Here is a 24,406-nt window from a genome sequence, read left to right on the forward strand (position 1 = left end):
GCAGATATTTTATGATAGATGCTCAGTGCAATTGCCATCTAGGACACTTAATTGGCTGATGTATTTATCGCACGTTTATAATACCGAATGGTAGTTCTCAGAGTGGTGAGCAATTCACCAAAATATGTTATTAAAAAAGTAAAAAAATACTTTAAAAAACAGCATGGAGAATAGCGCACTAGAGGAGTTGAAATTCAGGAACAACAAATGTTCGCCAATGACCAAAAAGTATCCACCAGCCCCAAAGAATAAATAAAATAATCAGCTAGGAATCACAGAGCTGCACAAAAAACATTCTCAAAAATCCCTAAAAGAGAGTTGTTTTAAGAAATAAACTGATCCATCTGGGAGCCTATAACTGAGAAGAACAGTAAGAGATCAGTCTCCTATGCCCATGAGCTGAACTGATTTGATTAATGGGCATTTAAGTAGGTATTTTAAAGCAGATCTTAAAAAAGAAAAAAAAGGTTCAAATTGTCTTCATTTTTGGAAATAAACTCTCCAAATCAAGCTCAAGTCCTGGAGATTTGAGGGAAACTCCAAATAATTTCTTTAATAATTCCTGTGATGTAATCTAAGATATTTTTTTTAAAAAAATCCTATTCTAGCCCATAGGCATTAGATTACTTTATAGTACAGATAGTCCTCGATTTATACAACTGAGTCCCAAACTTCTGTTGCTAAGTGAAACACTTAAGTAAATTTTGTCCCATTTCACGACCTTTTTTGCGACATTTGTTGAACAAATTATTGCAGTTATTAAGTTAATAATATGGTTATTAAGTGAATCTGGCTTTTCCATTAACTTTGATTGTCAGAAGATTGCAAAAGGTGATCACATGACTCCAGGACACCATAAATGTCATAAATATGAATCAGTTGCCAAGTGTCTAAATTTTGATTACATGATCATGAGAATGCTGTAACCTTCATAAATGCGAAAAATGGTCATGTCACTTTTTTCAGTTGTAACTTGTAACTTCAAACCGTCACTAAACAAATTGTTGTAAGTTGAGGAATACCTCTATCCAAGTACTAACCAGAAATAATCCTCTTAGCTTCTGAGTCCAGGTTGGCCAGGTGTTTCCATTTGCTTATAAGGTAGTTCTTTGGATACACTGTAGGATGGGAAGGTGGGTAGCACATATGCTCAATAAATTATTATTATTACAGTTTTTACAGCGTTGCTCTACGGTCATATGTTGCATTCTGCTGAAGCTCCTCTGAAATCAGTCCCTGAAGGAGGCAGCGGTACAAAAAGGCAGAATATCTGTTTTGTCTGTGGAAAATATCATCTTAGATCCCTGGAATTTCCCTACAGTTCTGAGAAAAAAAAAGTCCTGCCTGAACTCTGCAGTATGAAAACAAACATAAATCCTATTTGGATCTCAATTTTTTTCTGAATGCTCCTCTGTCCTCAACAGCACCATCTAGACGCAAGAAGCTGCATTTTGCAGCCTAGCCAGGTTTAGAAACAGACATTTAGATCTTTGTGAAATTCAAAATTTAAAATTGCAGCATTACAGATTTAAGATAGATGTTTGTGTTTTGAAAGAGACTGAGAATCTTACGGAGGCTAATGACATTTATTTATTGCAGCCTAAACATTCACAGACTGAAAGGAAGATAATTTAAAAGTATTATGTAGTTTGAACTTTCTTGAACTTAATAGGAAGTAAGAAACTAGCTGCTGCTGAAAAATGAACATGCCAGTTGCAACTGAGCTCTTCAGAATATTATGACATCTTTGCATCAACCGGATGTTTTAAAAATATTCACAAAATAATGTCTTCTAAGATGGTATTTTGGAAAGATATATACCAACAGGAGGAGGAATGCCTTGGCATCAAGAAAAGGAGACTCCTATTTACATAAATTTTGAATATGCTAATTTGCTCACATGATGGTATACTTAGAAATAAGGGCTGTGATTTAAATGGGAAGGCATGATACTTTGCAAGAGTAGACTGCAATTAGTTGTATACCTGCACACTCCAGGTATGAGATCAATGGGGAATTTCAAGATCCATGTTGCTTTCTTTCCTTATAATCCTTTATTTTCCTATTGAATTTTCCACAGTCTTACTTTCAAACACATATACTATAGTCCAGGCATGTCAAATGGCTGGCCCGTGGGCCGGATCCATACTACTGAAACTGTGCCCACCCCATTGCCAGCAACGGGGGGAAAGTCGTGATACGTCACGTGACGTTGCGAGTTTGACATGCCTGCTGTAGTCGTTGAATTATGACCATCTGTTTAAGAATCATTTGAAGTTATGACACTGCAACATCTCCATGGCCAGGTGTTCAAAATTTGGGCACTTGACAACTGACAGATGTCAACGCTGCAAACATCGAATGTTATTGCTTGACAAGAGATGAAGAAGTAGCCATTTCATATGTCAAACTTGTGTATTGCTTTAAGAGATTGAGTTTAAAGTTGGGAGGGGGGAAGAGGAGGATTGTACCTTCAAGGCCATCTCTAACTAAAGAAGACAGAAGGGAAACTGATTCTTTAAATTAATTGGAGAATATGATTAATGACAAAATTAGAAAGGTGGAGAATTGTGTTTTAATATATTGTGCAAGGGGCGGAGATTTCAGATTCCAGCTTCCTTTGAGCAAGCATTTGCCGGTGTATTAGGCTAATAAAGGACTTTTAAGGTAAACAATGCCTCAGAGTCACTTGAAAAGCCCATACGTCGGAAACTTGACAACATGTATTGTAGCTTCCCAGGATCATGTGATCACCATTTATCACCTTCTCAGGGGCTTCTGAGAAGCAAAGTCAATAAGCTGGATTGACTTAACAATCACCACAAAAAAAAGTCATGAAATCAGGTGCAATTCACTTAATAATCACACTGCTCAGCTATAGAGGTTTGGGTTCCAACTGTGGTCGTAAGTGGCATTCCTTCCCAGTCTGGTGCCTAGAATGTTTTAGGACTCCATTTCTCAGTTTTTCTTGACAAATAGGAAAGCTGGAGGTGGTAGTCCAAACACCTAGGGGCCACCAGTTTGCGGAAGGTTGAATGGTTCTCTCTCTCTCATCTGTTATGTGTGTTGCCCAGACAAAATTTAATATTCACTGCTTTATTCAGAATAGACCTCGCTGAACAAAAGGATGGAGTGAACCAACAATTGTTGGGTGATGTACAAACTTAATTAAACAACAGCCACTGAATTGGTGTTGCTGTTAAGGTCAATGTTATACATGAAAAGTAAGGTTCTTTCCATATACATGTACAGCGTCATAAATATGTGGAAAGTCCTTGGAGGATTTCTATTTCAATCACTTTAACAGAATAACAGAGCTGGAGATCTTCCAGTCCAACTCCCTACTCAAACAGGAAACCCTATACCATTTCAGACATTGGTTCTCCAATTGCTTCTTAAAAACCTCCAGAGTTGGAGGCACCCACAACTTCGATGCAAGAAATCCATACCACAGGAGATGGGAAACTTCAGGTTTTCCAAGTGTTCTACTACATATCCCAACTGTCCCAGCTGAGAAAGCCAATGGGGAGGAGTAATGGGAGGTGCTGCAGTATTTGGAGGATCAAGGTTTACTTAACTGAGTTCTAACACCCTGGCCACAGAATTGTCCAGGCTTTAAAGTCAAGCTTATTCTAGGCAAGGATTTCTGTTGCCAAATTACTTTTAGCATCAAGAAATTTCTCTAAGATTTACCTAAGATGGGTCCATCTGTAATTTACACCCATCAGATCTGGAACAGGAGATAGTGTCTCTCTGCCTCTTCTAGATGACAGCATTTTCAATTCAAAATAATCCAAATCTCTGCCTCCTTTCCCACATTTTCTCTTTTCAAGGTAAAAACATAAGATTTCCGTCTTTACTTCATCATGCCGACATCCAATAAATCCAACAGTTGGGTCACTGGCGATTAGCAGCAGACCCAAACATGTTGAAAAGGTTCACCAAAAATCCAACATAAACTCAAATGGGGTGTTGGCTGGTTGCAAACTTCACCATCCTTAATCCTGCCAAGTCTTTTTTTTTTGTCTTTGTTAATACTTTTCTCACTTACCAAGTCAACCCACTAAATTGGCTACATTTAACAAAGCTGAGTAGTGGAAAGAATAAATAAATATGTAAATCCAGGTCCTGCCTGCCAAGCAAGAGCAGACAATGGCCTCTGAGACATGCTTCATTTTTTGGGGTGGAAATCAGGGTATTTACAGGGAGTGCAGAATTATTAGGCAAGTTGTATTTTTGAGGATTAATTTTATTATTGAACAACAACCATGTTCTCAATGAACCCAAAAAACTCATTAATATCAAAGCTGAATATTTGTGGAAGTAGTTTTTAGTTTGTTTTTAGTTATAGCTATTTTAGGGGGATATCTGTGTGTGCAGGTGACTATTACTGTGCATAATTATTAGGCAACTTAACAAAAAACAAATATATACCCATTTCAATTATTTATTTTTACCAGTGAAACCAATATAACATCTCAACATTCACAAATATACATTTCTGACATTCAAAAACATAACAAAAACAAATCAGTGACCAATATAGCCACCTTTCTTTGCAAGGACACTCAAAAGCCTGCCATCCATGGATTCTGTCAGTGTTTTGATCTGTTCACCATCAACATTGCGTGCAGCAGCAACCACAGCCTCCCAGACACTGTTCAGAGAGGTGTACTGTTTTCCCTCCTTGTAAATCTCACATTTGATGATGGACCACAGGTTCTCAATGGGGTTCAGATCAGGTGAACAAGGAGGCCATGTCATTAGATTTCCTTCTTTTATACCCTTTCTTGCCAGCCACGCTGTGGAGTACTTGGACGCGTGTGATGGAGCATTGTCCTGCATGAAAATCATGTTTTTCTTGAAGGATGCAGACTTCTTCCTGTACCACTGCTTGAAGAAGGTGTCTTCCAGAAACTGGCAGTAGGACTGGGAGTTGAGCTTGACTCCATCCTCAACCCGAAAAGGCCCCACAAGCTCATCTTTGATGATACCAGCCCAAACCAGTACTCCACCTCCACCTTGCTGGCGTCTGAGTCGGACTGGAGCTCTCTGCCCTTTACCAATCCAGCCACGGGCCCATCCATCTGGCCCATCAAGACTCACTCTCATTTCATCAGTCCATAAAACCGTAGAAAAATCAGTCTTGAGATATTTCTTGGCCCAGTCTTGACGTTTCAGCTTGTGTGTCTTGTTCAGTGGTGGTCGTCTTTCAGCCTTTCTTACCTTGGCCATGTCTCTGAGTATTGCACACCTTGTGCTTTTGGGCACTCCAGTGATGTTGCAGCTCTGAAATATGGCCAAACTGGTGGCAAGTGGCATCTTGGCAGCTGCACGCTTGACTTTTCTCAGTTCATGGGCAGTTATTTTGCGCCTTGGTTTCTCCACACGCTTCTTGCGACCCTGTTGACTATTTTGAATGAAACGCTTGATTGTTCGATGATCACGCTTCAGAAGCTTTGCAATTTTAAGAGTGCTGCATCCCTCTGCAAGATATCTCACTATTTTTGACTTTTCTGAGCCTGTCAATTCCTTCTTTTGATCCATTTTACCAAAGGAAAGGAAGTTGCCTAATAATTATGCACACCTGATACAGGGTGTTGATGTCATTAGACCACACCCCTTCTCATTACAGAGATGCACATCACCTAATATGCTTAATTGGTAGTAGGCTTTCGAGCCTATACAGCTTGGAGTAAGACAACATGCATAAAGAGGATGATGTGGTCAAAATACTCATTTGCCTAATAATTCTGCACTCCCTGTATGTCTGCATGTTATGAAATCACATACCCACTGTTGCAGCTTCTCATTCCATGATTAATCACATTAAATGCAACTGGCATTGTATCAATCATGTGCAACAAAAACTGAACATTCCCAGCTATCTATTCATACTTTTCACTATTGGGCATGGGACAATAATTTGGCAATATTTTCTTTAATTGATATGGTTAAGAATTTGAAAGTTATTTAAGACTGTAAAGTCCTTTGTGCTCGCTGAGCTTGGTTGTTTTCTTGTAGACATTTCATTGTCAAACTATGTAACATCATCAGTGCTAAATGATCAGTGCTACCAGTTATTTAAGAGTTTGTATGAAACAAGAATATGATTTTGCTTCCAACCCCAAATTTGTGCACTTGAAAGCTGATTTCACTGGATTCAATGGGAATTACCCTCTAATACTGTAAGTGTTTCTCAATCTCAACAACTTTAAGATCCGTAGATTTCAAGTCGGGAGTCCACACATCTTAAAGTTGTTGAGGTTGAGAAACACTGCTCTGATAAATAGATTCAGGATTGCAGCTTCAATTGTATGTGCAGTACAAACTTGTTTCTGGTCCGCAGCATTTCAGCTTTGTGGTGATTTCACAGATATCAAAAGATAAATTCCATATATAATATAAAGTTCCTGCATACAAAAACAAGTGTAATAGGAAGTGTTGTGTAGCCGGTTCTTTGCAGGCAATAAGCGAGACTGAAGGTTGCAAACAGGAACATGCTTTATTTAGGCAAACAGGAACAGAACTGAAACAGAGGCTGCTGCGCAGCTACTTATACGGTTGGCCACTAGGCAGCGGCCAATAGGTTTAAAGGAACCCATTCCCGCCCCAAATCAACCAATGATCTTCTTGGAGACAACAAGTCTGGCTTACTCAGTGACTGTTCCACAGACACACCATTGAGCAACCTTAAGCAGCATTCAAACAGAAACTTGAATTAGTTCAAGTAAAAATCCCAATACATTACACCCCTCCCCTCCCCCTAGAATGTACACACATTATTTCAGAATATAATATTGTAGATGTTGTGGTGGTCTATGCGACTGTTCAGAACACCTGGGGGATCCAGGCAGCTCCCGGTCTACCAGCTTGCCCGCCAGGCTGGGTAGACCAGGACTCTTGGGTTCACGTGAGTCGGATTTACTCGAGTTCCTTTGGCTGGCCATTCCTGGTCGGCCCAAAATAAGGTAGCTGTGTCACCGAAGCTGCTGCCTTGTTCGGTTTGCCTTGGTTCCATTGAAACTTGTCGACTTTGTGGTCGGAGTCGGCGTCTTCTCATTGCTCGGCACCCTCATGGTGGATGGCTTCTTCGTGTGGAGTGTTTTTGGTGGGCTGCAACACCTTCACAGCCCTGCCGGCGGCTTCGTCTGCCATAACTTCTTTTAAGGCTTCTTGGGGCGAGAGAGTCTCCTTCGCGAAATGTTTTTGTTGGAGCTCTCTACTCCTGAGTCCACAGACAAGATGAACTTGGAGCCTTTCTTCCAAGTCCGCAAACTGACAAAGGTGCGAAGCTTGTCTCAATGCCGCGATGAAATCTGTGGCTGTCTCGCCGGGTTGCTGTACTCGCTGTTCGAAAGCATGCCTCCATGCTATGACCAACAGCTTCAGTTGGAAATGGTCGCCGAGCCGATTCTTCAGGTCCGCGTAAGTAACAGACTCCAGCTGTGCTGGTGTGACTAAGTTCTCCGTGATGTTGAACGTTGCAGGCCCGCAGACACAAAGAAGTATTGTGGCCTTCAGGCCATCTTCGGCGACTTGGTTTGCTCGGAGGTAGTTCTCCTCTTGAAATGTAGGACGACCATCTCTATGGGTGTGTGACATCAAATTCTTTGAGCTTTCCGACCTTCAACATGGTGAGAAGTCTTCGCGGCTCATGTCTTGCATTGCCTCGTGTTGCTTGCTTCTTCGTAGGCCTTGGGACTGGTCCTCAGGGCGGTTGGTCTCTAGTGTGGCTTGCTAGGAAGACCAAGGGAGGGAACGCGGTCCCTTCCAGGCGCTGTGCTGGCCTCACCCCCTAGTGAACTCAGGTTCTTGCGAAGAAGCAACATCCCACCCTTGTTGCCAGTGTTGTGTAGCCGGTTCTTTGCAGGCAATAAGCGAGACGGAAGGTTGCAAACAGGAACATGCTTTATTTAGGCAAACAGGAACAGAACTGAAACAGAGGCTGCTGCGCAGCTACTTATACGGTTGGCCACTAGGCAGCGGCCAATAGGTTTAAAGGAACCCATTCCCGCCCCAAATCAACCAATGATCTTCTTGGAGACAACAAGTCTGGCTTACTCAGTGACCGTTACACAGACACACCATTGAGCAACCTTAAGCAGCATTCAAACAGACACGTGAATCAGTTCAAGTAAAAATCCCAGTACATTACAGGAAGTATTATGCAATCTGCTACCAGCAGCTGTGTTTATGGTAGCTGATCGCTATGGCTATAAAAGATTTTAAAAGAGAATGCAATGAATTCATGGAGGATCAGACTACCAATGGCCATTAATACCATTGTGAAATGGTATTTCATTTCAAATGATTAACTAGGGGAGAGGTGGTTGTTATTCCTGAAAGTCCACTGAATCAAAGAATATATATCATTTGCATAATGTCATCATTATGCAAATAACACAAATGGAAGCAGAATTTGGTGTGTTGCATGCAAATTCTGGAAAATCAAGGTTTTACTGTATAATGAGGTAAGCTAACCCGGAAATAATGGTTGCTAGGAAGCAACAGTGAAAATAATCTTTCAGCCTTCAGTCCAAGCTTGTACAGGTACTCCTTAGCTTACAACAGGCCATTTACTGACCATATGTAGTTAAAACTCGGGAGTCCTCCTAGATTCACAGCTTTCCTTGGAAGACCATATAGTAACTGTGACTAGGGGGGCCTTTGCCCAGGTTCGCCTGGAGCGCCAGTTGCAGCCCTATCTGGACCGAGATGCCCTATGCACAGTCACTCATGCGCTCATGACCTCTCGGTTAGACTACTGCAATGCTCTCTACATGGGGCTGCCCTTGAGGACCACTCGGAGGCTTCAACTGGTGCAGAATGCAGCCGTGCGAGTTGTGTTGGGGGTCTCTCGATACTCCCATGTTACACCTCTGCTCCATGAGCTGCATTGGCTTCCAGTTGCCTTCTGGGTGAGATTCAAGGTGCTGGTGATGACCTATAAAGCCCTACATGGCATGGGTCCGGAGTACCTAAGGGAGCACCTGCGGCCGGCGTCAACTTCCCTCCGCCCAGTGCACTCCCACAGAGAGGGCCTCCTCAGGGTGCCACCGGTCAGAGAATGCCGACTGACGGCCCCCAGGGGGAGGGCGTTCTCTGTGGACGCGCCAGACCTTTGGAACTGTTTACCGGTTGAGCTCCGGATGGCTCCCGACCTTCGCTCCTTCCGACGTGATCTAAAAACTTATTTATTTGAACAAGCCATCCTGGTCTGATGGGTTTGGGGTTTTAATTATTGTTTTTAATTAATTTATTGTATTCGGGCACAATTGTTTAATTTGTTCTTAATTTTTGTATTTTGTACTTTTGGTATTTATTGCCCTGTACACCGCCCTGAGTCCTTCGGGAGAAGGGCGGTATACAAATTAAATGAAATAAATAAAATAAAATGGCACTGAAAAAATGACCTATGATGGGTTTTCACTTACCAACCATTGCAGCATCCCCATGGTCATGTGATCAAAATTCAGATGCTTAGCAACTGACTCATATTTATGACGTTTGCAGTGGGTCATGTGATCCCCTTTTGCGACCTTTTGACAAGCAAAATCAAAGGGGAAACCAGATTCATTTAAAATCTGTGTTACTAACTTAATTACTGCAGGGATCAACAACTGTGGCAAGAAAGGTCATAAAATGGGGCAAAATTCAATTAACAACAGTCTTGCTTAGCAACAAAAATCTGAGGCTCCACTGTGATCATAAGGACTACCTGTAGTTCCTATAAATGCATTTGGCCAGAGTGATGGAGTTATGGGGATGATGACCTATTCAGCAGAGCTCAACTTCTCAAGAATTCTGGCCTTGACTTTTCTTGGGTAAAGTAGCTGCTTCAGAACCTGTTGAGTTTCTGAACATAAAATATGGCTGGCAAAGAAAAGGTGAGGGGCGTTTAATTGCTGTTATTGCCACAACAGGTTGTCCTTGACTTACAACCATTTGTTTAGTAACAGTTCAAAGTTACAAAGCACTGGTCCTTGCACTTAAGGCTGTCTTGGCATCCACATGGTCACATGATCAAAATTTGGAAGAGCAAATGAATTGGGTATTTTGTATGGCTGAAAAAAAAAGCTTTCCAGTTTAGCTTGATTTGGTTTTAGTTTTTATGATTCTGTTTGGATGTCAAGCCACAGTGAAGTTTCAATGTGATGTGTCACCATGCCAACTCAAACTGTGGTTTGCTACCAGTCATCCAGTTCAGAGAGGAAACATGGTTTGAACTGGGTGGTATTTGTAACTATGATTTAGATTGGCTGCCTCTGAAGAAAAGTCTCAGTTAGCAAGAGAAGACATTGTGTCATGAAAACATGGTAAGATTGAGAAGAGAACGTAATAAACAAAAGTGCATACCTTGCCCTAATTTATCTTAAAAAATAGTTTTAAGTTCTAAACTAAAGCTATCCTAAGCCATATAATCCAGCTTCCCCCATGGATCTTAATTTGATCTACATGTAATCGTCAATTTACATGCATTCATTCAGTGACCGTTCAAAGTTATAATGGTTCTGAAGAATGTAACTAGCAACCACCCCTTGCACTTAACAACCGTCAAAGTATTCCCAGGTCATATGATCAAAATTTGGGTGGTTGGCAACTAGCATATGTTTACAATGGTTGCAGCATCCCAGATCATGTGATCACTGTTTGCAATCTTCCCAGCTGGCTTCTGACAAGCCAAGTCAATGGGGGAAGCTGGATTCACTTAACAACCAGATGATTCAATTATCAACGGCAGTGATTCTCTTAACAACCATGGCCAAAAAAAGGTCATAAAATCAGGTGTGACTCACATAGCAGAAGAGGACAAAGTCTTATTGGAGAAGCCAAGATTAAAGTGCCAAGGTTGTGTGATGTTATTCATCAAAGTACCTGAACAACAGATAAGCATACAAGTACTTCTCTTCTGTTGGACTTTACTGATAACAGGCAAGTTACTTAAATCAGTATTCTTTTAATCTTTTATTTCGCTTTTACTTGTCAATATATCTTTTTTTACTAGTGGGGGGAGATAGTTCCTCTTTTTGTAAGCAAATAGAAAGAAGATTTATATTTCTTGTTTTGCAAATGGATATAAAGCCGATTTTCAGGTTAGTTTTTAATGAGAAACCTACTGTTTTTATTGTGCTTCTGATGAAGTTCTCATTTTCCTTTTGAAAAAACAATTTGGACTTTGCTGTCTTCGAAAGAGTGGCCTTTGTCTTTTAAATGCAGATGGACTGCTGACTCTTGTCCTGATGGGTTTGTTCTCCTATATTGTGCCATATGTTTATGAAGTTGTTGTTTTGTTTCCCCAATGTACAGATGTGCACATGACTGAGACATGTTGCTCAGTTTGTTCTCAGTTCCTCCTGATCTTTTCCGATATCTGATCTTCAGTCAACACAACGTAAGTGCACACTTCATACCCAAGAATACACTAAGGCATTTGATAAAGTAGACCACAACCTACTCCTTGGTAAGCTAAAAAAAAGTGGAATAGACAACATCACCACCAGAATGGATCTGTAGCTGGCTACTCAATGAATAGTCCTCAATGGCACTACATCCACATGGAGAGAAGTAAACAGTGGGATACCACAAGGTTCCATCTTAGGCCCAGTATTCTTCAATATCTTCATCAATGACTTAAATGAGGGAATTAAAGGAGAACTCATCAAATTTGAAGATGACACCAAACTGGCAGGAATACCAAACACCCCAGAAGACAAACTCAGGATCCAAAAAGATCTTGACAAACTTAAACAATGGGCCCTGTCCAACAAAATGAGTTTCAAAGTGGAGAAAAGCAAAGTTTAAAATTTAGGCAGGAAAAATGAAAGGTACAAGCACAGACTGGGTGAGACCTGGCTTAAAAACAGTAACTGTGAGAGGGACCTTGGAGTCCTAGTGAATGATCACTTGACCATAAGCCAGCAATTTGCAGCAGCCGCCAAAAAAGCACATTACAATCCTGGGCTGTATAAACAAAGGCATAAAATCAAGATAACGTGAAGTATTAGTACTGCTTTATAAAACCCTAGTAAGACCACACCTGGAATACTGCAGCCAGTTTTGGTCACCATATCACAAAAAAGATGTTGAGAGTTTGGAAAAAATTCAGAGAAGAGCAACTAAGATGATCCAAGGCCTGGAGACTAAAACATACAAAGAATGGCTGCAGGACTTGGGTCTGGCTAGTCTAAAGAAAAGAAGAAATAGGGGAGACAAGATAGCAGTATTCCAGTATTAGAGGGGTTGCCACAAAGAAAAGGAGGTCATATTATTTACCAAAGCACCAGAGGGCAAGACAAGAAACAATGGTTGGAAACTGAACAAAGAGAGAAGCAACCTAGAATTAAGGAGAAACTTCCTGACAGTGAGGACAATTAACCAGTGGAACAGCTTGCTTCCAGAAATCATGGGCGCTCCATCACTGGAAATTTTTAAGAGGAGGCTAGACAGTCACTTGTCTGAGATGGTATAGGTTCTCCTGCTTAAGCGGAGGGCTGGACTAGAAGACCTCCAAGGTCCCTTCCAGCTCTATTCTATTCTATTCTATTCTATTCTATTCTATTCTATTCTATTCTATTCTATTCTATTCTATTCTATTCTATTCTTCTATTCTATTCTATTCTATTCTATTCTATTCTATTCTATTCTATTCTATTCTATTCTATTCTATTCTATTCTATTCTATTCTATTCTACAACACAGTCCTTTCAACAGTTCCAAGAAGGCTCCACATATTTGCACTATTCAGGTGACCCTGAAGACACTGATAACCTCCAGGTAGCATTAACTAATCACTAAAAGAATGCAAATGAACAGCTGTCTGCAAGGAGTATAAATCTTTCCATTCCCCACCATGATGTTGTAAACAGGAGATAAGTGGTGTCATATCCCTCCTCCTCTGTTGAGAGAGGGCTGTTCAATCTTAATGTAGACGGCCTCTTTGTAGATAGCTAATGACCATAATGACTGCAAGGAGTATAAGTCCTTCCATCCGCCACCATTCAGTCACAGCTAAAGAAGCTTCTTGGATGAGAAGCAAAATGTCTTCAAAGAAAAACAAGAAAGTCTAGTTGCCTTGTGAAAAAGCATATTTGGGATGGCTGATTGCTCAAGTTACTTTTATGACTAAAGTTACATTGCAGGACTTATGAGTGAACGAACAAATAGCACGGAATATTAGCATTATCCTTCAGGTGGGGTTGCTTGGAGAATAAAACCTGGTCCCATCCACTGGATGAGAGCAAAGCTTCAAGGAACTTGCTTCTCTGTCTTGGTCAGAAAGAACAGCTTTCAGTTGCCCCGGATGAAGGAGACAGCCCATGTCCCCATCTGTCAGCACAGGAACAGGAACTGCTAATTGATCTTTGATGCAAGAACCTGAACAAAGGAATTTCACCCAGGTCTGAATGGCACAGACCAATATACTTTTAGCACACTACTCTTTTCTCTTCTTGCCTATGCTGTTGCTCTTTTTGGGAGGGGGGGTTGATTTGTTTTAGAAGTCTGAGAGTTGGGTTTTATTCTCTCTGATCCAGGAGATTAAATTTTGAAAAACAAGGTAATAAATACAGAAAGAAAGCAATCAGATATTGTAAGTTCTGGAATAGAAATAGGGATAGAAAAAAAATAGAGACATTATTTCCTTGCAAAGTACCAGTGAAATATCCAGTGGACCAGAGACAGCCAAAATCAAAAGGAAGTGTATTTACATGCCGTGGCATGGATGATTTCCCTACTGGATGGATTCTTCCCTACTATTAGATGCAGGGATTCAGATAATCCTGATTTATAACCACAATAGGGACTAGAATTTCTATTACTAAGCAAATAAGTGTTAAGTGAGTCACAGTTGTTAAGCAAATCAATGCAATTTTTCAGGAAATCACATGGCTGTTAAGGAAATCCAGCTTCCTCCATTGACTTTGCTTGTTGAAAGTCAACTGAAAATGTCATAAATGGTGATCACATGATGCCATGACATTGTAACTGACATAAATACATGCTGGTTGCCAAACACTCAAATTCCACTTACTGAACTCAGATTTCGTTCACTGCTGGTGGGGATGCTGCAAGGATCATAAGTCACTTTTTCCCAGTGTGCTTGAAATTGCTAAACAAATGGTTGTAAATCAAGGACTACCTATAGATTCTACTTTAGCTTTAAACAGCTCCACAGTCAATTAAAAGTATCTTGAAATCAGGAAAGCTCATCTCAATCCAGCCCAATGCCATGCTTAGATTGGATTTACATAGCACTCTGTTTTATTTAGGGAGGCGGTGGCTCAGTGGGTTAGGACACTGAGCTTGTCGATCAGAAGGTCGGCAGGTTGGCGGGTCAAATCCTGAGTGCCGCGTAGCAGAGTGAGCGCCTGTTACTCGTCCCAGCTTCTGCCAACCTAGCAGTTCGAAAGCACGTAAAAATGCAAGTAGAAAAATAGGGACCACTACGGTGGGAAGGTAACAGCGTTCCATGCACCTTTGGCCTCTAGTCATGCCAGCCACATGACCACGGAGACATCCTCAGACAAGCGCTGGCTCTTCGGCTTTGAAACGGAGATGAGCACTGGCCCCTAGAGTCGGAAACGACTAGGACGCATGTGTGGGGGAACCTTTACCTGTTTTATTTAAGGGTTTTTTTCAACCTAAGTTTCTTAATTTATAAATAAATTCAAGGTGGCAAACATACCTAGTAGTCCTTCCTCCTCCTATTTTCTCCTATTTCTCCAACAACAACTCTGTGAGGTAGGTTGGACTGAGAGGGAATGACTGGCCCAAAGTCACCCAGCCGGTTTCCATACCTAAGGCGGGACTAGAACTCAATCTGCTGGTGATTGGCCAAAGTCACCCAGCTCATTTTCATGCCTAAGGCAGGACTAGAACTCACAGTCACTTCGTTTCTGTCCTGCTGCTACCTTAACCACCAGACCAAAGTGGCTCTCAATTAACTACTAAGTCCACGATTTGCTTTGTCATAGTATATTCTCATAAGTTAAGTTTATCAAAAGCCACAAGCCTGCCAACCACAACAGTTAGGTTTACAAAATAAAATCCTTTGTGGAACCGTGCTCTATATTAAATAGATTACAGAGTCAGTTTTTGGGGTAGTGAGAGTTGAAGGAAGACTGTACTAACTTAAATAATTTATATCCAAGCATTCTATTACTAGGCCTGTAAAGCAGGATCTGGAACCAACAAAGCCACCATAAAAATGCAAATACAATAATCTTATGGTTTTTAAACAGTTTAAACTACAGATCGGGTAATATACAGATGGTTCTAGTTACCGTCCTGGTTATTTAAAGTTTAAAGACACACTTCAGTGTATCTATACCATGCCAAGGAATATAGGCACATAAGATAAGAAGAAAAACAAACATATGCTAAGAATTATTACTTTTTCCCACTTTAGTTTTGGTCTTCAAAAGAGCAGGACAGGAAAAAGTTTTGATGCTTTGAAACTTTGGTCTTGGAGAAATCTTCTGAGAACACCATGGATAGCCAAGAAAACCAACCCAATGGATCATTGAATAAATCAACTCAAGAGTTCTCACCCGAGGCGCAAATGTGCAGTCTCAAATTATCATATTTCAAATACTTCATAATCAGTTCCCTGAAGAAAGTTCTAATTTTTATTTATTTAATTAGTGGCTAAGTGAATCACACGGGCATTAAGCAAATCTGGTCTCCTCCACTGACTTTGCTGGTGGGAAGCCAGCTGGGAAGATCGCAAATGGCGATCCCACGACCCTGGGATGCTGCAAGTGTTGTAAACACATGGTGATTGCCAGGTGCCCAAATTTTGGTCACGAGACCATGAGGACGCTGCAACAGTTGTGTGAAGACCAGTTGTAAGCCACTTTTTTCGGTGCTGCTGTAATTTCAAATGGTCACTAAATGAGTGGTTGTAAATTGAGGACTACCTGTAGTTACTTCTGCGTGGACTGTTAAGGGACAGTATCAACTTTTTCCACCAGTGGAAAAAAATCAACTAAATGTGACATATCTCCTGCAGAACCATCACTGGTTTTCTTTCCACTATGATTTATGAAGTTGTTTTTCCCAGAAATTCTATGCCAAGGTTTTCTACTTGCTTCTCCCCAACTCAGCACACACCAGATCTCATCCGATTAACAACAGCTAGAATTCCAAGGCAGCACAATCAGTAATGGGAACTGGGAATACTGGGGTTTATAGCATCTCTAAGAAGAGCCTTTGAGTGGTTAAGACACCAGGCTAGAAAACAGGAGATTGTGAATTTTATCTAGTCCCACTTTAGGCATGAAAGCCAACTAGATAACTTTGGGTCAGTCACTCTCTCTCAGCCCAACCCACCTAATAGGATTCTTGTGGGGAAAATAGGAGGAGGAAGGAGTATTAGATATGGTTACCGCCTTGTGTTATTTACAAAAATAATAAAGGCAGGATATAAATAAAATAAATAAAAAGCCAAAGGTACAAAATAATATGTGGTCAGCTTATTGTACCTACTAAAACAAATATTATCACATTCTCTGCCTGTCTCCCTTACCTCTAGCAAAGAATGCAAAGTATGGGGAAGCAATGAGTTATTGTTTAAGACTGGTTTCCTCTAGATGCATCCAACTTCAGTTCCTAGAATTACACAGAAACTGCTCTCTGCTCTGTTATATATAATCTATGATAGCCAGAGAGCATAAAGATTGTGGCTTGCTTAGGTTTGGAGAAAACTGGAGTGGGGGATTCGATTTTCACCTTGCATCAGTCTAAAGTCATGTGACTTGGAAGGGAAAAGAAACAAGGACTTAATCCTAGAAACATTTTTCTTTTTAAATAAAAGGGTTACTCTTTAAAACAGCTAACGAAACTGCCATTAATTCTAAAATATCATTATGTACTTCTACTTTCACAGTATATTATGCTATTTTGGATTACAGCATCCTCTTTTAAGCTTACAGTCGTTGAACTATTCGATTTACACCACACCTTTCCTTTAAAAGCACAACAGTCTTGTGAGGTAGGTTGGGCTGATGGGCAGCCTAAAGTCACTGAGTGACCTTCTGCAGTTGATTTGAACCTGGGTTTTATTTAATTTTATTTATTTATTTAATTAGATTTCTATACCGCCCTATGCCCGAAGGACTCAGGGCGGTTTACAGGGCAGCATAAAATACAATATAAAAGATAATATAAAATTAAAATAAATTAAATTAATTAAGCCCAACAATTAAAACAATTGAATTGAATTGAAGCCTTTGAACTATGGTGCTGGAGAAGACTCCTGCGAGTCCCTTGGACTGCAAGGCGATCAAACCGGTCAGTCCTAGAGGAGATCAACCCTGACTGCTCTTTAGAAGGCCAGATCCTGAAGCTAAAACTCAAATACTTTGGCCACCTAATGAGAAGGAAGGAGTCACTGGAGAAGAGCCTAATGCTGGGAAAGATTGAGGGCACTAGAAGAAGGGGACGACAGAGAATGAGGTGGCTGGATGGAGTCACTGAAGCAGTAGGCGTGAGCCTAAATGGACTCCAGAAGATGGTAGAGGACAGGAAGGCCTGGAGGAACGTTGTCCATAGGGTTGCGATGGGTCGGACACGACTTCGCAACTAACAACAACAACAATTAAAACAATATTTAAAAAGCTAAAACCCCTTCAGTCCAGGCCTGATAAATCGAAAAGCCAGGTTTTCAGGTCCCGGCGAAATGAACGCAAATTGGGGGCGGTCCGGAGTTCCACAGGTAAATCATTCCAAAGGGCAGGCACGCCCACAGAGAATGCCCTCCCTCTGGGGATCACCCACCGGCACTCCCTAACTGGCAGCACCCTAAGGAGGGCCTCTCTATGGGAGCACACAGGATGATGGGAAGTTGATGCTGGCAGCATGTGCTCCCTAAGATAATCCGGACCCATGCCATGTAGGGCTTTATAGGTCATCACCAGCACCTTGAATCTCACCCGGAGGGCAACTGGAAGCCAATGCAGCTCATGGAGAAGAGGCGTTACACGGGAGTATCGGGAGACTCCCATCACAACTCGCGTGGCTGCATTCTGCACCAGCTGAAGCCTCTGGGTGGTCCTCAAGGGCAGCCCCATGTAGAGAGCGTTGCAGTAGTCTAACCGAGAGGTCACGAGCGCATGAGTGACTGTGCGTAGGGCATCTCGGTCCAGATAGGGCCGCAACTGGCGCACCAGGCGAACCTTTATTTATTATTGGGACTTATATGCCGCCCTATCTCCCGAAGGACTCAGGGCGGCTAACAACAATAAAATACAATAATACAAAAGTTAAAAAGAAATCAAATTAATGGCCCCAGTAGAATAAATTAAAATTAAGTTAAAAATTAAAAACATAATTAAAATCCCTGTCAGTCCAGGTCAGCCTGATGGAAAAGGAGTGTTTTGAGGCCGCGGCGAAAGGACCGGAGATCCGGGGCCATCCGAAGCTCAGGGGGGAGTTGGTTCCACAGGGCTGGCGCTCCCACAGAGAAGGCCCTCCCCCTGGGGGTCGCCAGCCGACATTGTCTAGCTGACAGCACCCTGACGAGGCCCTCTCTGTGTGAGCGTACTGGGCGATGGGAATTCGTTCCTGGCAGCAAATGGTCCTGCAAGTATCTCGGGCCTAAGCCATGTAGGGCTTTAAAGGTAAGTACCAGCACCTTAAATCTGCTGATACCCGTTCAACATTTTATCTGCCAAGAAGAGAATGAGGACAAAAACAAAATTTAATTTAAAGAGAATTAAATTTTTTCTGATATCAGAAAAGTTAGGCTGGTCAGTTTATTATTATTATATTATTGGATTTTTTTATATGTATAACTCAAAGAGACAAACATATCTAATACCTGCCTCTTGTTTCTACCACAACAACCCTGTTGTGATTCAGGGTCAGCCTGTTGTTCGGCAGTTGGGTCGGACGACTCAGAGGAGGAGGGGGGTGTTGAAGACCTTGCTGAGGGGGTTGAAGATCTTGCTGATGAGAGCCCTCAGCCAGGCCCCTCCCACTTGGTCACCATGGAGACCCAGCTGTGTGAGCCTGACAGCGTGGATGAAGATGACCCACAGCTGGCCCTGTTCAAGGACGCCCGACGTAGGAGGCAGTCAATTAGGAGTAAACAGAGGAAGGCAATGGGGCTCCTCGGAAGGAGGCAGAGAGAAGCCACGCCCTGAACTCTATATAAGGGGAATGTGTGGGAGGGCTGGTTTGCTGAAGGCAACCGCTTGGATAGTTCCTGTTTCTTAAAGCTCCTGTTTCTTGGTTCGTGTCTTGTTTGTTTTTGTAGCTATAAATTTGGAAGGCGTAATTCCAGCCTCTTGCATTCTTGTAAAAGGGGTTGTCCCTGCCTTTTCTGCAGGGCCGGTAGCAGGCTGGTACAGAACAAACCCTGCGAGGTAGGTTGGGCTGAAAACCAGGGAGAGAAAATACCTTAAGACTGTTAACTGCAAAAGTGTGATGAGAAAGGGCAAAAGATGTGCCCATCTGTTTTGAGCTAATTGAAATGTCTTTATAGAAATAAAATCACAATGGCGATTTGGCCCTTAGTCAAGCTCAACTTGCAAGGCTGCTGTTATGAATAAGAGGAAGAGGGAGATCATGCTTGCCATTACAAACTCTACCATACAATAAAAACATTCTATAATGAAATATGGTAAAATGGGTTGGGGGAAGCCTGTCCATGGAAAAAGATGAGTAAAAAGTGATTTAGGTTTTCTTCCCCTCCCCCCCATCTCATAGATGAGAGAAAAAAAAGGATGTGCCTTTCAATGTAAATAAAAATTGCTTCTCCCAAATCGCTCTGTTCTTAAATAATACTGTAACTTCATAAGTTTTCTTTTAAGAAAAAGCATGAAGTGTTCAAATCTGAGAATTCCAACCTGCATTATAACGCAAATTGGTACAATCCAGGATTCTATTGGTTCATGGCTGTATCCAGCAGAATTGATTGGTAAAGCAGCAGTTCCTGGCTATACCACATAAGACTGATGGTGGGAGCTGAAATGTTTCAATGCACTTTAACAGGCTGGGTGGACACGATTTCTCTACAGAGAGCACTAGTGTGCCAGAGAAAGGATCAAATTTGGCTTAATTCTGAATGAACAGGGAGTTGTTTTTCATGGAGGAACTGCAGAACTATCTCGGCAGGTGGCAGCACTGGGTCAATTTAGTCTTGATGGAGAATCTAAAGGAGTATAAGCTTATAAACCTGGTTATACCAGGATGGAACACCACTAGGAAATCTCAGAGCTGTAGGCTAGATTGTAAAACAAAACAACCCCCCCACCTCTCAGAAGACAATGACAAAGCACTTTCAGAAGCAAATAATTACCAATGATCAAAATATCTATTGGACTTTGCTATAGAAATATGCAGTTGTTAACAGAAGTAGCCTAAGTCAGGAGTCTTGTTTTTCAACTGCATCTGTCCAGGTTATAGAATAATTATTCTGTCCCTAGAGCAATTACTTTATTGCAAGGCACAAGGGAGAATAACAACTCTACTGGCAAGGCTATCACTTCTGTAACATCAGGGTTAAGCATTCCATCACAAGCTTAATAATTTCATCCAAGGAACTGAGCAAGGCAGCTTAGTAAAGAACTATTGATAATAAAATGCCATTTGAAACACTGGTTTGAAAAGTTGAAGAAAATCACTGGAAAAAAAGTTAGCAATATTACCCAGCTCATAGCAAAGCAAAGAATCCAACTTCTGCATTCCCTTTGGCATGTGTTTTCAAGGATTTGCAATATGTTAAGTAAGCTAGGCTAGGATATAAAAGCCTGCTGTGCTGAGGTCTGAAATTGCAATATTTTTAGACAAGGAGGATTTAAAGGTTATTGGTGACATTTTTAAAAACCTTTGGGATGGTTTCCTCTCTCCCATAACACCAAAGATTAAGAAAAAAGGGAGTTCCATTGCCGTCCATCAACAGAACTGTGTTTTGTTTTGTTTTTTAAAAAACAATTCTGTTGTACTGTAAGGAAAAATACCCAGCTGAGTTATTCAAAAGAAGCTGTAAACAAGTTAGCAGTGGTAACATTACACAGCAAACCACAGCAACTGCCAAGCCACAAATCAAAGGGAAATTTCAACCCAGTGAAGTTTTCATTCGAGATAAAGGACAATAATGAAATTAAATTGCAAACACACCCCCATTTAACCAGGCAGATTAAGATGGAAAGGGTGGGGGGCATGGGGGGGGAGAAAGATTATCTTTGCATTTTTAATTTGCAATTTAGTTTTAACATGAATACGCACACTCGTTTTATTAGCAGTCTCCCCGAGGGCCATTAGGGGTGTGCGGTTATTAAAAATGGTTTTTGAAGGGGGTTCTTCTCAGCATACTTAAAAGGCTACAGTCAAGAGGCAAGAACTGAGTTCCGAAATGGTTTTTTCTAAACTCCATCTCCTAATCTAACTGCATGAAATAAGCAGAGGTGGGTGAAGAAACCTATCTTTCTATTTACTATGCATTTGCAAGTCAAATTATTTGTATGGGGGTGGGGGAGGAAGGAATCCAGTAATTGAACTCACCGGTCCAAAAAAACCACAATTTTTTTGTTCTGCTTGTTCATACATTCATCTAGCTAATTCAGATCTCTTGACTTCCTCCAAAAGAATATTATTCAAAAAGAGGAAAAAAAATAAGTCGATATTGCAGAGAATATAACCCCCCCACCGCGCACACATTTATCAATAAATCCTCCCGTTCCTCAAACCTGACATGATTTTAACAGATAAGAATAAAATATGCAACCACAAATCTCTCTTTTTTTTGCCCCCTCCCGTTCTTATTGCTGTTCTTTGTTGTCCTGGGCGCTGATCCTCTCTTGAGTTGTTGTTTAGACACTTACACCTCATTATTAATATTATTATTGTTGTTGTTCTTTTTAAAGGTGAGGTTGGAAATTTATGGAACAGCGAGCCAAAAATCCTAAAGCTAGTTTACTTCAGCAACATCTTTTAAAAGGAGAATAAAAAAAATCGACTCCACCGGGGGGGGGGGGGGAAGGGAAGAAGGGGGCGTGTTTGTGCAGAAACTCAAGAGTCTCTATTGAAAAGATACTAGAAAATGAAAGAAACCATTGAGAGCTCTAGGCAAGAGGCTCGGGTACGAGATAGCTATGTGTGTAGACACATCCACACACACAAGTGTGTTAAAGAAGGGGTTCATCGCCTCAAAACTAAACCCTCTGCCACCCCCACCCCCAATTAAAAAAAACAACTTGGTGCCTAGAACTGATTTTTTTTTAAAAAAGATTCTTTCTGTGTCGCTTCCTTTGCAGCGCAATTTCCCTTTGCTTTTCACATTTTAACAATTCTGTGCCAACAATTGTTAGTTCTCAAGCCGGCTTACCTGGTCTTGGAGGAGAGGAACGCCAGTTTGATCAATCCATAGGTAAACAATTGGATGCTGTCCTTCGCTATACTGGCTACTTTTAAGCGGTGCTCTAAAATGTGCAATTCCATCTTTTTTTTTCTTTCTCATTTGTAGTTCATCTGTTTCGAGTCTCCGCTTTCTTGTGGGCTGTTTCTCTCTCTCTCTCTCTCTCTCTTTCTCGCCCCCTCCCCTTACTCAACCAGAGTATTTTTCCACTGTCTTTCCTTTTACGTTTTCCAGCGCAGGCAGAGAGTAGCGGAGGGGTGGGGGGAAGGCTAATAATGACTTTAGAAAGGGGGTGGAATATGGTATTTATTATTTAAAAAAAAAGAAATGGGGGGAAAAATACAGGAAAGGAGTTATTGCTAAGTCCAGAAGCAGAAGGAATGAGGAAAGAAAGACGCAAAGGAGAGGAAGAAAGGAAAAAAAAAGGTGGTGGGGTGCAGAAGCTGGGAAGAGAGTTGGGAGCTCGAGAGTGCAGAAAAGCTGCTGCTGTTTCAGAATGTAACAAACAACTTGCCAGTCAAACGAACCCCCAGTGGGCATGCGCGTAGAGCGGAGCTTCCTGGGAAATGTAGTTCGAAGGGCGGAGCGCTGCTAAGTGGTTTCCCCCCCCTCCTTTAAATAGGCAAATTGAGAAAGGGGGCGGTTGCTTCTCAAAATAAAAGGATGCATATATTTCTCTCTTGTTTTGTTTTTTTGCTGGAGCGACCTCACGCAAGCTGGACCGATTGCCTCAGTTTCCTGATTATTATTTTTTTCATTACTAAAAGTAACAAACGGTTTTCTTAATACTATGCGAAATGCAACTTTAGTGCCTGAATTTTGTGAGAAATGGAAAATTATAGAGTAGCACCTATAATGTGCTTCTATGCAAGTTAACTAGAAGTAAGCCCCACTGTGTTCAGTTAAATTTACTCTCAGATAAGTATAAAAGTACGTACCATGACTGCTTATTTTTATTTTTATTTTAAATTAATGCTAAACCTAACTTATCTGAAAGTCTTTGTTACTAAGCATTGTTTTCTAATTTGGGGGAAAATAGCAGTGTTATTTGTGGATCAATAAATAATGATGTAATGATTGAAAAATATACTGAACATACTTGAAAGCCATTAGTTACAGTAACAATATAAAATATCCAGGCTATGTATGACATAACATGAACAAAAATTAAAATGAAATTGAGTTGGATTAATAATAGCAATAGCATTTAGACTTATATACCACTTCACAGTGTTTTGCAGCTTTCTGAGCGGTTTACAAATGTCAGCAAACTGGCCCCAACAATCTGGGTCCTCGTTTTGCTAACCTCAGAAAGATAGAAGGCTGAGTCAATCTTGAGCCCATCAGTATCAAACTCCTGACAGTGGGCAAAGTCAGCCTGCAATACAATATTCTAATCACTGCGCCTCTTTAAAATGGATTTTTTTAAGACTTTGTTTTTTCTTATAGCCAAAATAGTTACATAAATCATGGCTTCTGCTGTTGTGTGAACCTAGGTAGGCATCATGTGTCTTCCTACTTAGACTAAATTCACAAATGGTAAGTTCTCCATAATAGACAAAAAGATCTGGTAAAATTTTGGTGCTGTTCCATAAGACAGGATGAAAGTTTAGTCTATCTTGTTAAGTGTTGCTCTGCTATCTCATTGTGATGTGGTGTGTGTATATGTGTTCCTGAAATGGATGACAAAAAAACACAAGGAGTTGTATACTAAGAATATAGAATCCCAGCAGCATCACCCAGCATGGTCCTCAATTTACAACTGGTCACTGTTTTAAGTTAACAACAACCTCCCCCAAAGGTACTTATGACCCAGTTCTAAAGTTACGACGGCTACTCCTCATGGTCACATGACTGCATTTTGATTGCTCAGCAACCAGTGCGCATGTCATGGTTCTGATAAATGAGACAGTTCAAACAAAATGCAAGCATTGTTTTATCTTGAAAGTCTTAATAATGAAACGAAACATCGGCACTCATGGAGGGATGCCAGAATCTGAAATCTCCTCCCCCCCAACCCATCATAACACACACACAATCCCCGCC

The 24,406-nt window shown here is 41.2% G+C and overlaps 1 protein-coding gene across 3 annotated transcripts in view; it reads right to left on the reverse strand.

Moving 5' to 3' along the window:
• CASTOR2 (cytosolic arginine sensor for mTORC1 subunit 2) overlaps positions 1 to 22,849 on the reverse strand; it is a 118,889-nt gene extending 96,040 nt beyond the window's left edge. For all 3 annotated transcript variants that reach the window (XR_014490827.1, XM_083349400.1, XM_083349401.1), the window contains exon 1: positions 22,331 to 22,849. Coding sequence is in view for 2 of the 3 variants with exons in the window: in XM_083349400.1 (XP_083205526.1) it covers positions 22,331 to 22,443 (113 nt within the window). In the remaining variant the exon portion in view is untranslated. The remainder of the gene's footprint in view (positions 1 to 22,330) is intronic.
• Between the last annotated feature and the right edge of the window lie 1,557 nt (positions 22,850 to 24,406).

This window comes from Vipera ursinii (assembly GCF_947247035.1).
Source record: "Vipera ursinii genome assembly, chromosome: 1".
NCBI classification, from domain to species: domain Eukaryota; kingdom Metazoa; phylum Chordata; class Lepidosauria; order Squamata; family Viperidae; genus Vipera; species Vipera ursinii.